General features: G+C 38.4%; 1 protein-coding gene across 1 annotated transcript; it reads left to right on the top strand.

Annotated features, from left to right (window-relative positions):
• Positions 1–1,367: 1,367 nt before the first annotated feature.
• On the top strand, positions 1,368–12,962 carry LOC122329968 (myosin-7-like). The gene is made up of 38 exons (XM_043226705.1): positions 1,368–1,413; positions 1,872–2,080; positions 2,291–2,434; positions 2,509–2,665; positions 3,057–3,084; positions 3,176–3,278; positions 3,391–3,483; positions 4,509–4,572; positions 4,657–4,755; positions 4,841–4,944; positions 5,063–5,201; positions 5,483–5,601; positions 5,684–5,833; positions 5,928–6,098; positions 6,181–6,490; positions 6,578–6,660; positions 6,779–6,984; positions 7,143–7,266; positions 7,371–7,507; positions 7,590–7,845; positions 7,931–8,173; positions 8,255–8,431; positions 8,511–8,656; positions 8,782–8,872; positions 8,944–9,333; positions 9,420–9,546; positions 9,635–9,753; positions 9,835–10,031; positions 10,109–10,292; positions 10,385–10,550; positions 10,650–10,774; positions 10,889–11,197; positions 11,287–11,490; positions 11,598–11,894; positions 11,988–12,092; positions 12,181–12,276; positions 12,430–12,564; positions 12,855–12,962. The coding sequence occupies exons 2-38, from the start codon at positions 1,880–1,882 to the stop codon at positions 12,873–12,875; spliced, it is 5,820 nt and encodes a 1,939-aa protein (XP_043082640.1). The 5' UTR covers positions 1,368–1,413; positions 1,872–1,879; the 3' UTR covers positions 12,876–12,962.
• The last annotated feature ends 1,787 nt before the right edge of the window (positions 12,963–14,749 follow it).

Genomic DNA, 14,749 nt, shown 5'->3' with positions numbered 1-14,749 from the left:
GAATATCAGTAGACTGTTCACACTGTTCAAATTTATAATTACAACTTTAACTTTCTAATGGTTTAAACATGAAAGACTATATTTTTTTCTAGAAAAAATGACCCATACTATTCAAGTCAATGGGATCCTGTTCTCCTGTTTTCTACAAAATGCATGCATGTTATGGAATGGCATGAGGGTCAGCAGTTACCGAATAGTTTTTTTTTTTGGTTGAGCTATCTATCAGTTAAGAGTAAAAGATGTATTCAATGACTGAAGAGGACTGCATAGGCTTTACACATATAGGTCTTTATATCTGAATGTAGCGGACAATGCTGTACCGGCATTTGGTTGGTTGATGGTATTTAGTTGAATGACCTAGTATTGTTCTAGTACCTCTGATATCAAAAAGCTAAAAACTGTCTGCCAAACTAAACAAAGGACATGATGTATATTAAGTTCACATTGAGGAGATGATGTGTGTACATTAATTTACTAAGGCAGTGACATCGGACTGCAACAGACATACATAAATGGATGCTGGTAGCAAAGATCACACAAGCTGTTCTTCTCAATCATTTAGAAGCACCCAGCAAGAATTTCACAGGTTATCTTTGTCCTCAAGTGTGAAGGCAAAGGAACAGTGGCGTGTCAGCGATGAGGCCTGAGTGAAGCGATTGCACCAGCTGGAAACTGACCTTGGCCCCACGGATTCAGCTGCGGCTGCTCGAGCGGATAAAAAGCATCTATGATGGACAGAGTGAAATGACACTTGGCTTGTCCTTGAGCAAGGTACAGATCAGTTGATACAAACAATGAGATGCAATCTTTTTTGAGCAAACACCTGCTAACTGATGTGAAACCATTCTCTTTTTTTCCGTTGAGCAGATATTTTAATCTAAATAATTCACCTTAGTGGTTTCTTCATTGGTGCAATGATACAAAATTGTGCAAATAGCTATATTTTGTCAGTTTCTCCTTAAAACAAGAAATGAATGTATGCAAAAAGAGTCGGAAAATCTCATTTTAATAGGGAAACTCTTGGTCTATAATGAATTACATTACTGGCTTGAATGACACACTATACAAAATAAACGTGCCCCCTGCCTCGAACAGACACCCAACCCATCCATATCCCAACCAAACTGAGACACTAACATGCTTCAGAAAATTCCTGCAACCATATTTAGAGGACCTCTAACATTATAAAAAGAGGTGGAGAGTCAATAGCTTCAGACAGGTTTTCTATTGTATCATCAAACGGTAATGTATTACCTATCAGGCACAGAGATATGTTGTTCGAAATGCATTTTTGCTTATTAGTGACTATAATATAAATAACAAATATATATTGCTAAGTAATTCTACTTTATATTATTTGTCTGTGTCCCTAGGACTGTAAACCATCAGTGTCTGGAGAGGTGAAGTATAAAGGTAAATGACCCTGAGAAAACTCAATGCAACATCACTGACTGCAATAGACTAATTTCATGAGGTAGCAATTCCTACTACAACACATAACTATATTCTGTGGTCCCACATTAATAGGACACACATTTCGATGAATGTCGGTGGGTGTTTTGTTGAATTTTAGCAGATATTTTGGTTACACTTTAATTTTGACAGTCCACACTAGACAAAGTAATTTTGCAAAAATTAAACTAACTCTCATTAATTTGTAACTACATGTCTACTAACTCTCAGAGTAGACTGTTAGAATAGGTGGAATAAGTTGACATAAACTTGCAAAGTTTCTGATGGTCAGTATGTAGTATGTTGTGGATCCATCAAAATAAAGTGATAGAAATTATTAAGCAGACATTCCACTCTGATGACTGCTAGTTGACATGTAGTTGAAAAGTGATAATCTGTGTATATGCACTTGGGAGCAGGGTGAAAAATGGGGGATGCCGCGATGGCAGAGTTTGGAGCTGCTGCTCCGTACCTCAGGAAATCAGACATAGAGCGTCTGGAGGCCCAAACTCGCCCCTTTGACATGAAGAAAGAATGTTTCGTTCCTGATGCTGCAGAGGAGTACCTTAAAGCATCTATTGTTAGTCGAGATGGTGATAAAGTCACCTGTGATACTTCAAAGGGAACGGTAAGTTCAAGATTTCAAATGAACATTTCTTTACTTTAAAAGACCTGCTATAATGAGCTCAGTGATAAGTTAAGAGTAAGGACTGGATTAGTATGTATATATGCTAACATGAGCCTCTCCATAAAATAAATGAATTAACAGACAAATTTTATTTACATGGATAATATGCACAGATACTGTTCTTTACTGTCAACAATCTTATGTTCACAGACAGTGACTGTGAAGGAGGCCGATGTTCATCCTCAAAACCCACCAAAGTTTGATAAAATTGAGGACATGGCGATGTTCACCTTCCTGCACGAGCCAGCTGTGCTGTTTAACCTCAAAGAGCGTTACGCAGCCTGGATGATCTACGTGAGTCTTAAAACACTCACACGTTCAATTTATCACATATGAGCAGATCTAAACCTGCTGTCCATCTCTTACAGACCTACTCTGGGCTCTTCTGTGTTACTGTGAACCCCTACAAGTGGCTGCCAGTGTACAACCAGGAGGTCGTCATTGCTTACAGAGGAAAGAAGAGGAGTGAAGCTCCTCCTCACATCTTCTCCATCTCTGACAACGCCTACCAGTACATGCTGTCAGGTACGTCTATGTGACAGTTCCTTAAAAGTTATTTTTCATTGAAGTATTGATTGTTAGGATAGGACAATATTTGAGATAACTATTTGAAAATCAGAGAGTGCAAAAGAAATCCAAATACTGAGAATCTCACCTTTAAGTTCAAATTAAGTTCTTAGCAATGCATATTATTATTCAAAAATATATTTTTTTATATATTTGCAGTAGGAAATTTTCTACATTTTTCATTGGAACATGATCTCCATATCCCTTTGATTTTTGTCATAAACATACAATATATTTTTGGCTACTGCTACTCATACTCCAGTGTCACATATGTCAGCAACTAGTGAAAAACATTTAATGTTTATGTATATAAAATCAATTATATTAATTTTACATTTTGCTTTTACAGACAGAGAAAACCAGTCCATTCTTATCACGTAAGAATTTTTATTATAGATTTTTATTTTTACTATAGAGTTTTTATTAATGGCTTTCTAATAGATTTTTAACACTGGTTTATGTTAACAGTGGAGAGTCTGGGGCTGGAAAGACTGTGAACACCAAGAGAGTCATTCAGTACTTTGCCAGCATTGCAGCTGGTAGTGGCAAAAAAGAGACGACTGATAAGAAGGTTAGAAAACAAACCCACCCAACCCCCCAATTTTTTTTTTTCGAATTTAACATGATCAGCTAAAATACAACAATGTTCTTTACTATCTGCAGTATATCTGTCTGTTTTTCAGGGTACTCTGGAGGATCAAATCATCCAGTGTAATCCTGCTCTGGAGGCTTTTGGAAATGCCAAGACCATCAGAAATGACAACTCATCTCGCTTTGTGAGTTTAATATTAAGGTTCAGTGTGTAGCTACTTAGGAAAACACATACAGATAGCAAAAGGGACTTGATGTGTGACCAAGTATGGTGCCCCATACTCAGAATTTGTGCTCTGCGTTTAACCCATCCAAGTGCACACACACAGCAGCGAGTAGTGAGCAAACACACACATACACACACTCCCAAAGCAGTGGGCAGCCATTTTAGCATTTTAGTATAACTTCTTTTACAACTTCCCTTTTTGAAAATTAACCATAGTTTTATTATAGTAAAAGTATAGTTACCATGTGTTTTTTGCCATATTGATTATCGATAATCGCAGTTTTTCAAATTTCTTGGTTAAACTATGGTTTGTGTAGCAAAACCAGGGTTCATTTGTGGTTATAATCATATGATCAGGATGTTAAAACAAACAAGTCTCACCAGAGTAGACACTGATAAGCATGTCCCAGACAATTCTGTCTTTACGATGCGGTCTGGACGTATTTACAGCGTGTTTCTGTATTTTGTCACGTTGTGAGTTTTGCAGCACGTTTTTTTTCATTCATTGCAAAAAAATGCTTTTCAAGACTACATTTGTTTAATTTCCAGCCAAAATATCTAAGAATGCTTAAATCAAGAAGAATTTTTTAGACAAGAAAAAAGTCTTGTATTCAGAAAATACAAGTCAAAATTAAGTGACTTTTTGCTTAGATCAAGCAAAATGATCTGCCAATAGGGTAAGCGAAATAATGTTATTTCAAACATAAGATTATTTTGCTTACCCCATTGGCAGATTGTTTAACTTGTTTCAAGTTAACTTGTTTCAACTTGTTTTTTCTGAAAACAAGACAATAATTTTTTCTTGTCTAGAAAATCCTTTTTTTTAAGAATTTGGAGATATTTTGGCTGGAAACAAGACAAAAAAAAAATCTAGTCTTGAAACACATTTTTGCAGTGTTAGCAGCTCATTGAACTCTCTCAGCCACCATAAAATATGCTGATTTGACTGAAATAAAATGACACCGAGCTGTTGTTCTTAAACAGGGCAAGTTCATTCGCATTCACTTTGCGGCCAGCGGAAAGCTTGCTTCTGCTGATATTGAAACATGTAAGAAAAACATGACCTTTTTATTTTAAAGATGACGGTACGATGCAGAGCGCAAGAGCTTAACTTCTACATTTCTACAAACAGATCTGCTAGAGAAATCCCGCGTGACTTTCCAGCTCAAGGCTGAGAGAGACTACCATATCTTCTACCAGATACTTTCTCAGAAGAAACCAGAACTTCTCGGTAAGCAAAACCACAACTTTGGTAACAAAACTGCGAGAGACAATATGTAAAGTTATTGTATTAATATATTAACTTATTCTCTCAGAGATGCTGCTGATTACAGCAAACCCTTATGATTACGCCTTCATTTCTCAAGGAGAGACGCAAGTGGCCTCTATTATTGATGCTGATGAGCTGATGGCTACGGATGTGCGTTATTTAAAACATCTATAAATTTCTTGATACTGACTGCTCAAGCTTTAGAACTGAAGTTTACATAGCACTCAATGAAATGCAGTTAATTGTTAGAGACACTGTATACTTGTAGGAAGCGTTTGATGTTTTGGGCTTCACCCAAGAGGAGAAGAACAGCATCTACAAGCTGACCGGGGCCATCATGCACTACGGCAACATGAAGTTCAAGCAGAAGCAACGAGAGGAACAGGCAGAGGCTGATGGGACTGAGGGTCAGTATTAAGAGAAAACGACAGGATAAATATATATACATATATGTACACAACAATATACTTGCTCTGCAGCATCTCTGTAGCTGTGATTATGCTAAACAAAAAAAGGAGACTTTACCATCTTATTATATGTAGCTTTTCTGTACCAAAGCTATTTTATTGATATAATTTAATAAGCAAGCATTGACAATGAGTTTCTATACCACTGAATGTGCTTGTGGAAAAATGAAAGATTCATTGCCAACAATCAATCTATTCTAATTCTATTTTTGGGACAACAGATGCTGATAAGTCAGCTTATCTGATGGGCCTGAACTCTGCTGATCTCATCAAGGCTCTGTGCCACCCAAGAGTTAAAGTAGGAAATGAGTGGGTCACCAAGGGACAGAATGTCCAGCAGGTAGAAACTTCTTCTTAACATCCCATCATCATTAACAGAACCATAAAAATAAATTCTATATTTAATGTCTTATCTTGGATAGGTGTACTATGCTATTGGAGCTCTTTCAAAATCAGTGTATGAGAAGATGTTCTTGTGGATGGTTGTGAGAATCAACCAATCCCTGGACACCAAACAGCCTCGTCAGTACTTCATTGGTGTGCTGGACATTGCTGGGTTCGAGATCTTTGATGTAAGATTCCATCAATATATTTTTGTTATTCTAAAACAAATAAAACAAGCATCCTGTTTCACCAATGTGATTATAAAACATACTCCACCTGCAGTTCAACACCTTCGAGCAGCTGTGCATCAACTTCACTAATGAGAAGTTGCAGCAGTTCTTCAACCATCACATGTTTGTGCTGGAGCAAGAGGAATACAAGAAGGAGGGTATTGAGTGGGAGTTCATTGACTTTGGCATGGACTTGCAGGCTTGTATTGATCTCATTGAAAAGGTGAGTTTTATTAATTAGTAGATCTCAGGTACTTGATCAATAATGCTTAGCTAATTTGAATGTCCTTTTTATTGTTTTTTAGCCCATGGGTATCATGTCCATCCTTGAAGAGGAGTGCATGTTCCCCAAAGCCAGCGATTCGACATTTAAAGCTAAGCTATATGACAACCACCTGGGGAAATCAAACAACTTCCAGAAACCCAGGATTGTCAAGGGTAAACCAGAGGCCCATTTCTCCCTGGTTCACTATGCTGGTACTGTGGACTACAACATCAATAACTGGCTGGTGAAAAACAAGGACCCTCTCAATGAGACGGTTGTTGGTCTCTATCAGAAGTCCACCATGAAACTGCTGTCTAACCTGTTTGCTGGATATGCTGGTGCTGACTCAGGTGTGTAAGATTCGAAAAACAAGAGACTATTTTGTGAGGTTTTTCATACATAATACACTGGAACATAATCTTTATTTTTTGTAACAGCTGCAGAGGGAGGTGGTGCTGGCAAAGGAAAAGAAAAGAAGAAAAAGGGTTCCTCTTTCCAAACAGTTTCTGCCCTTCACAGGGTAACACATATTGTTTTTCACACATTGTTTTTTTGAAGTAAATAACATAACTGTGTATATTTGGCTTCTTATATATGTATAATGTATGGGATGAGTGATGGATAATTTCTGTCCACAGGAAAACCTGAACAAGCTGATGACCAACTTGAGGTCAACTCACCCTCACTTTGTGCGCTGCATCATCCCCAATGAGACTAAGACTCCAGGGGCGATGGAGAATCCTCTGGTCATGCACCAGCTGCGCTGTAATGGTGTGCTGGAGGGCATCAGAATCTGCAGAAAGGGCTTCCCCAACAGGATCCTGTATGGAGATTTCAAGCAGAGGTATGCTTAATTTTGATTGGGGATTATGTTAAATGTCAAGGTCTTATATAATATACTAACTTGTGGGTAAAAAAAAAAAAAAAAAAATTATATATATATATTCAAAATACGTGAATAATAAATGATAAAAACATGAATTTACTTTAATACTGTGACAGATACCGTATCCTAAATCCTGCTGCTATACCTGAGGGTCAGTTTATTGACAGCAGAAAAGGAGCAGAAAAACTACTGGGATCTCTGGACATTGATCACAACCAGTACAAGTTTGGACATACTAAGGTAACATGTTTTAAAAATTGCCTGGAAAAATGATGTGTCAAACCATTTCTCTCTCTTTTCTCATTTTAATAAGTCTCTAAGATTAGAATTTCCATTATTTGCAGGTGTTCTTTAAAGCTGGTCTCCTGGGTACTCTTGAAGAGATGAGAGATGACCGTCTTGCTCTTATCATTACTGGTATTCAAGCAAGATCTCGTGGTATTCTCTCAAGAATTGAGTTCCAGAAGATTGTTGAGCGCAGGTTAGAAATGAGACTCTCAATAAATTTGAGATAAACAATGTTAATTGGTTTTAAGATATTAATGTGTACCATTACGTTGCAGAGATTCACTGCTTGTCATTCAGTGGAATGTACGTGCCTTCATGGGTGTCAAGAATTGGCCCTGGATGAAACTCTACTTCAAGATCAAACCACTGCTGAGATCTGCTGAAGCAGAGAAAGAAATGGCCAACATGAAGGAAGAATTCCTAAAGTTGAAGGAGGCTTACGCCAAATCCGAAGCCCGTAGAAAAGAGCTTGAAGAAAAGATGGTTTCTCTTCTCCAAGAGAAGAATGACCTGCAACTACAAGTCCAAACTGTAAGCTTGTGACTTTATGAGTTTATGTATGAATTCATGTAACACAAAATTGTATTTAATCATACAAAACGTTATCTGTAAACAGGAACAAGATAATCTTTGTGATGCTGAGGAGAGATGTGAGGGTCTAATCAAGAACAAGATCCAGCTTGAGGCTAAAGTCAAAGAAATGACTGAGAGGCTGGAGGATGAAGAGGAAATGAATGCAGAGCTGACTGCCAAGAAACGAAAGCTGGAGGATGAATGCTCTGAGCTCAAGAAGGACATTGATGATCTTGAGCTCACTCTGGCCAAAGTAGAGAAAGAGAAACATGCCACTGAGAACAAGGTCAGTTTTCAACATTGAGCATGTTAGAGAAACATGAGTAGTGTGTAAAACGTTCCTTGATATATTTATACACTTCTACAGGTTAAAAACCTCACAGAAGAGATGGCAGCTTTGGATGAGATCATTGCTAAGCTGACCAAGGAGAAGAAAGCACTGCAGGAGGCCCATCAACAAACACTGGATGATCTCCAGAGTGAGGAAGACAAAGTCAACACACTCACTAAAGCTAAGGCCAAGCTGGAGCAACAAGTGGATGATGTGCGTAGTTTGTTGATACTTCTGATGTAAATTAACTATGACAAATTGCTAAATAAAATATTTACTATTGTCCTTTCAGCTCGAGGGTTCCCTGGAACAGGAAAAGAAACTTCGTATGGATCTAGAGAGGGCAAAAAGGAAGCTTGAGGGAGACTTAAAGTTGACCCAAGAGAGTTTGATGGACCTGGAAAATGACAAACAACAACTAGAAGAGAGGCTTAAAAAGTGTGTTTTACTTTATCAGTACTATTGTTGTTACTTGTCTGTTTTGTTTGGTGATTGCTTAAGAAAATTCTATATTACTGCAAATTATGTATTGCAATTATATTATTATATATTCTGAAACACAGAAAAGATTTTGAGATAAGCCAGCTCACTAGCAAGATTGAAGATGAGCAGGCAATGGCAGCCCAACTCCAGAAGAAACTGAAGGAGTTGCAGGTAAACTTGATGATTCTTAAAAAGAGGGTCGGTTAAACAGTTATGATTTCTAACTTTCTTTAAATTTCCAGGCTCGTATTGAAGAGCTTGAGGAAGAGCTGGAGGCAGAGAGAGCCGCTCGTGCCAAAGTTGAGAAACAGAGGGCTGATCTGTCCAGAGAACTGGAGGAGATCAGTGAGAGATTGGAGGAGGCTGGTGGAGCCACTGCGGCCCAGATTGAGATGAACAAGAAACGTGAAGCTGAGTTCCAGAAGCTGCGCAGAGACCTCGAAGAGGCCACTCTGCAACATGAAGCTACCGCTGCTACACTGAGGAAGAAACACGCCGACAGTGTATCTGATCTGGGAGAGCAGATTGACAACCTTCAGAGAGTCAAGCAGAAGCTGGAGAAAGAGAAGAGTGAACTCAGATTGGAGCTGGACGATGTGGTCTCCAACATGGAGCAGCTAGCCAAAGCCAAGGTGATAAATTTTTATCCCCATGTTAACCTCAGGTGTTCATTAACTTTTTGTAGTAACTTTTAATTCACTACATTCAATCTATCAAGGCAAACCTTGAGAAAATGTGCAGGACACTTGAGGACCAGATGTCAGAATACAGAACAAAATATGAAGAAGGACAGCGCAGCATCAATGATTTTACCATGCAAAAAGCTAAGCTACAAACTGAGAATGGTGTGTAAAATATTATTTTATTATGTATTGTTAGATAAATGCCCAAATCACATGCTTTCTGTAATGCAATTGTTATACTTATATTAAGGGGAGCTTTCTAGACAACTGGAAGAGAAAGATTCTTTGGTCTCTCAGCTAACAAGAGGCAAACAGTCCTACACCCAGCAGATAGAGGACCTTAAGAGACAACTAGAGGAAGAAATCAAGGTATATATGTATTTTAAAAATTCATTACCAACAGTGATTTACATTTTTATATAGTTGACAGGACATTTTCCATCCTCATAGGCTAAGAATGCTCTGGCCCATGCAGTTCAATCTGCTCGTCATGATGCTGATCTGCTGAGAGAACAATATGAGGAAGAGCAAGAAGCCAAAGCTGAGCTACAGAGGAGTCTGTCCAAGGCAAACTCTGAGGTGGCTCAGTGGAGAACAAAATATGAAACTGATGCCATCCAGAGGACTGAGGAACTGGAGGATGCTAAGTATGAACTAGGAAATAATTGGGTTTTCAATGAAAAATACCATACCAACAATTGACTATTTCTGTATTTTCATAAAGGAAGAAGCTAGCTCAGCGTCTGCAAGATGCAGAGGAAGCTGTGGAAGCTGTCAATGCTAAATGCTCCTCACTGGAGAAGACTAAACACAGGCTGCAGAATGAAATTGAAGATCTTATGGTGGACGTGGAGAGATCCAATGCTGCTGCTGCTGCTCTAGATAAGAAGCAAAGAAACTTTGACAAGGTGAATTAAACACACTTAATCTGTGGATAAATAATATTTCAGTATTCATGAAGCTCCCATGGTAGCTAATCAATTAATAATATATCAAACAGGTCCTGGCTGAATGGAAGCAGAAATATGAAGAGTCTCAGAGTGAGCTGGAAAGCTCCCAGAAGGAGGCCAGATCTCTGAGCACTGAACTGTTTAAACTGAAGAACTCTTATGAGGAGTCTCTGGATCATCTGGAGACCATGAAGAGAGAAAACAAGAACCTCCAAGGTGAAATTGATTTAGTATTCATCTATGCTTTCACATGTCACATAAATAATATATTTATCCAGACTTTTTGTTTATTAACCACTACTACCTAATAAACAGAGGAGATTGCTGATCTCACTGAACAAATTGGTGAGAGTGGAAAGAACATTCATGAACTAGAGAAAATTCGTAAGCAGTTGGAGCAGGAAAAAGCTGAAATTCAAGCAGCTCTGGAAGAGGCTGAGGTAAATTGTGTTGTGTAATGTTCAATTTCTGGATATTTAAGGTGTACATGTAATTGTAAACATACATGGTAAAAGTGGAGTCGTCTTGATTAAAAATATCTCATCAACTGACAGGGTTCACTTGAACACGAGGAAGGTAAGATCCTGAGGGCCCAACTGGAGTTTAATCAGGTCAAAGCAGACATTGAACGTAAGCTGGCTGAGAAAGATGAAGAAATGGACCAGGCCAAGAGGAACCAGCAGAGAGTGGTTGATACCCTTCAGAGCTCACTAGAATCAGAGACTCGCAGCAGGAATGAAGCTCTCAGACTGAAGAAGAAGATGGAGGGAGACCTCAATGAGATGGAGATTCAGCTCAGCCAGGCTAACAGACAGGCATCAGAAGCCCAAAAGCAGCTCAAGGGTCTTCACGGACATCTTAAGGTATGCTTTACAAACAATTTGTAAAGGAAAAAGGAAATCTCAAAATTCTGCAGTCTCTTCATAATGTATGTGACATTTATCCTTCACAGGATGCCCAGCTGCAGTTAGATGATGCACTGCGTGGTAATGATGATCTCAAAGAGAACATAGCCATTGTAGAGAGACGCAACAATCTTCTGCAAGCTGAACTGGATGAGCTGAGATCCCTGGTGGAACAGACTGAGAGAGGAAGGAAGCTGGCTGAGCAGGAACTGCTGGACGTCAGCGAGAGAGTTCAGCTCCTACATTCTCAGGTATGGACATCTATCTACATATCCACGCTAACCAAAACTTTAAACCCTCTCTTAGTACACAATATCATCTAGGAGACTATATTAAAGTCAGTGCTGTCCATGTTTAGAACACCAGTCTGCTGAATCAGAAGAAGAAGCTGGAAGGAGATAATACTCAGCTTCAGACTGAGGTTGAGGAGGCAGTGCAGGAGTGCAGGAATGCTGAGGAAAAAGCCAAGAAGGCCATCACTGATGCTGCCATGATGGCAGAGGAGCTCAAGAAGGAGCAGGACACCAGTGCTCATCTGGAGCGCATGAAGAAGAACATGGAGCAGACCATCAAAGACCTGCAGCACCGCCTGGATGAAGCGGAGCAGATCGCCATGAAGGGAGGCAAGAAACAGGTCCAGAAACTGGAAGCAAGGGTAAGCTGCTGATGTTTTTGGAAACATATGTTTTCCCCGGAGTTTAAAATACTTATTTTATTTGATTAGCTAACCGTCTTACACATCTCTTAGGTCAGAGAGCTGGAAAATGAGGTGGAGCTGGAGCAGAGAAAGGCAAGCGACTCTGTGAAGGGAGTCCGTAAATATGAGAGACGCATCAAGGAGCTCACCTACCAGGTGATATTCTCTTTCAAATAAATGTCCTTGTATTCATACCTTCAATATAATTTTCACACAGTAAAGTCACTGTGTACACTTTTTGCAGACTGAGGAGGACCGCAAAAATCTGGCACGTCTTCAGGATCTGGTGGACAAACTCCAGCTGAAAGTCAAGTCCTACAAGAGAGCTGCTGAAGAGGCGGTATGCTTATGACAATTCTTATTTCTTTTTTTTCTTTTACAAATCCTAAAATTTAGAACACCTTAATATAAATTGGTACATAAAAAAATTGGTTCATCAGATTTTGAGACTTAATTTCTAAACCCTTATCAACCACAATATATTGTTGTTTAGGAGGAACAGGCCAACGCTAACCTGGGCAAGTTCCGTAAGCTTCAGCATGAGCTGGATGAGGCAGAGGAGAGGGCTGATATCGCTGAATCTCAGGTCAACAAGCTGAGAGCCAAGAGCAGAGACACTGGCTCTAAGGTAACAAAATATAGTCATCACCAGCAAAGCTCAATTAAAATCTGGATTACTTTTATTCTTAAATTATGGTCAGAGATTTTAAAAAAAAGAAAACATTGGGTGGATTTTTTACATTATAAAATGTACACACACCTTTAACTTGTAAAATTAATTTTGCATCCAATGACCTTAGTAGTTTTTTTTTGCAGAAACAGAGCTGATGCTTAACTAAACATTCTAACAAACAAAAAATAACTTTTTTATAGTTATTTTCTGCTAGATATCCTCATTCATGTCTGTTCCTCTCACAGAAAGGGCACGATGAAGAGTGAAGCTCTCACATGGATCTTTCTGAAAGGCTTGTTCAGTGTGGCTCAGTGTGATTATAGTTCTGTAGAATAAAATGAATGTGCAAGTAAGTCACCTGCTTCTGTGCTATTTTTTTTAACACGATGCTGTTGCATTTACATTGGGGGGAAATCACACCTCTTTTTAATGGAACCATATATTAAAATCGTAAGACTTGAAAATCAAGTGCATAGAAATAAATAATAATAAAAAAAGCTTATGCAAAACCAGAAGCTTTACATTACTATTAAAACAGAAAACATTCTCAGAATTGTTTGTTTTTTAATTGAACTTTTTAAATGATTAAATCAGGTTACAATAGGTTATATTGTTAATGTATGGTTCTGTTCCATTCACATTCATTGATTGAATAATTGAATTGAAAGGACTGAATAAAAGATAAAAACAAAAATTTACCTTTCAGTTGAAAGTGCACAATGTTCCTAATTTGGAATATCTCAGGTTAGGTTGTTTAGAGTGTGTGTTGTTTTTTGTGTGTGGGCAGTAACATTGTGTTAAAGAAGCGCTAAAAGACAGTAATAACTTGAATGTAATACAAATGTTTTAGCTGATTTCTTACCTTAAACAGAAGAGGTCTCAGGATCCTTGTGGCCCAACCCCATGGCTCACTTTTAATTATCAAATTAATCCTTATTAAGATAATTTAGGGCAAAATAATTGTGTGTGTGTGTGTGTGTGTGCGTGCGTGCACTGGGAATTGTAGAAGTAATTCAAGGTGATGAGCAGGTCAATGATAGGCAGATGATTAAAGGTGGAGTCAACCCTGAACAGCTGAGAATGGAGAAGTGAAGGGGAGGAAACCAACTATTCTGCCCCTTGAAATAATACCATATAGAATGCATGTTATTTTAAGGCTTCAATGGCTGAATTGCTAATTGACCGTTTTTAATGTGATGGAGTAAACATGGTGAAGCTTGCTACCTTGACATAATTAATGAGGCAATATCTTGAAATTTGCCCTTTTATTGGACAAATGGTTTGCAAATATGTGAACAATTGGAGTATTTTTATTGCCATATTTTAAACTTTACTCTTTTTTTTACCGCTAAATTTACCCTCATATTTACCCTCATTAAACCCTCATATTTTGAAAGCTCTTCGATCTTTTTAAAACAAATCTAATAATAAAATCCACCTTGTGATCAGCAGCACATTGTTCTCCCTCTGTTGGACACGTCAATGCAGCCAACAAGTGTGCCAACATCTATAACTAGATGCTCTTATTTATGTGCATGGAGCCCTTTACAAAAGACAGCACCTGCTTTACCCCAGATCTCAACATGTGGGCCGAGCTGTCCTCAATCGGCCAGAAGCACTCGGGGAGAATTTCACACTGTTATCTTTATACTCAAGGGCAAACGGAAAGAAAAATAATTGTCACACAAACTGAGGTAAAGGTATATATTCTCGTTGTGTGATTGGCGCCAACAGGTTTAGTTCATTGCCCAAAGGTCAATTCACTTCATGAACATAATACAAATGACTTTATATACTTTCTTAATGATTTCCCCTAAGTTTGTGTGCTCTGAATTTTAAAACACATTTTAGGTAATATCCAAAAATAATACTCTATTCAGCCTCTGTATTTCCTAAGCGTTATAATTACACTCAAGTGTGACCATTTGTAAATCCTTAAAGAATCTCACGGGAAATCTTAGGAAGTGCCTTCAGAGGGTTTCATAATAAACACCCTTCAGACTACTAGACACTTTAGCAGCAGGTGTTGAGGTGGCGAAGTATTAACACTCATCACGCATTTCTTGTTAGTCTGAGCATCTTGACCCTTGACTTATCAGCTTGTTGGTCTTAAGGTTACAATGATGCAGCCAGTATCAGT

The sequence above is a fragment of the Puntigrus tetrazona genome, chromosome 24, assembly GCF_018831695.1.
Source record: "Puntigrus tetrazona isolate hp1 chromosome 24, ASM1883169v1, whole genome shotgun sequence".
Taxonomy (NCBI): domain Eukaryota; kingdom Metazoa; phylum Chordata; class Actinopteri; order Cypriniformes; family Cyprinidae; genus Puntigrus; species Puntigrus tetrazona.
Note: the sequence above shows the minus strand (reverse complement) of the source record. Positions and strands in the feature narration are given on the sequence as shown.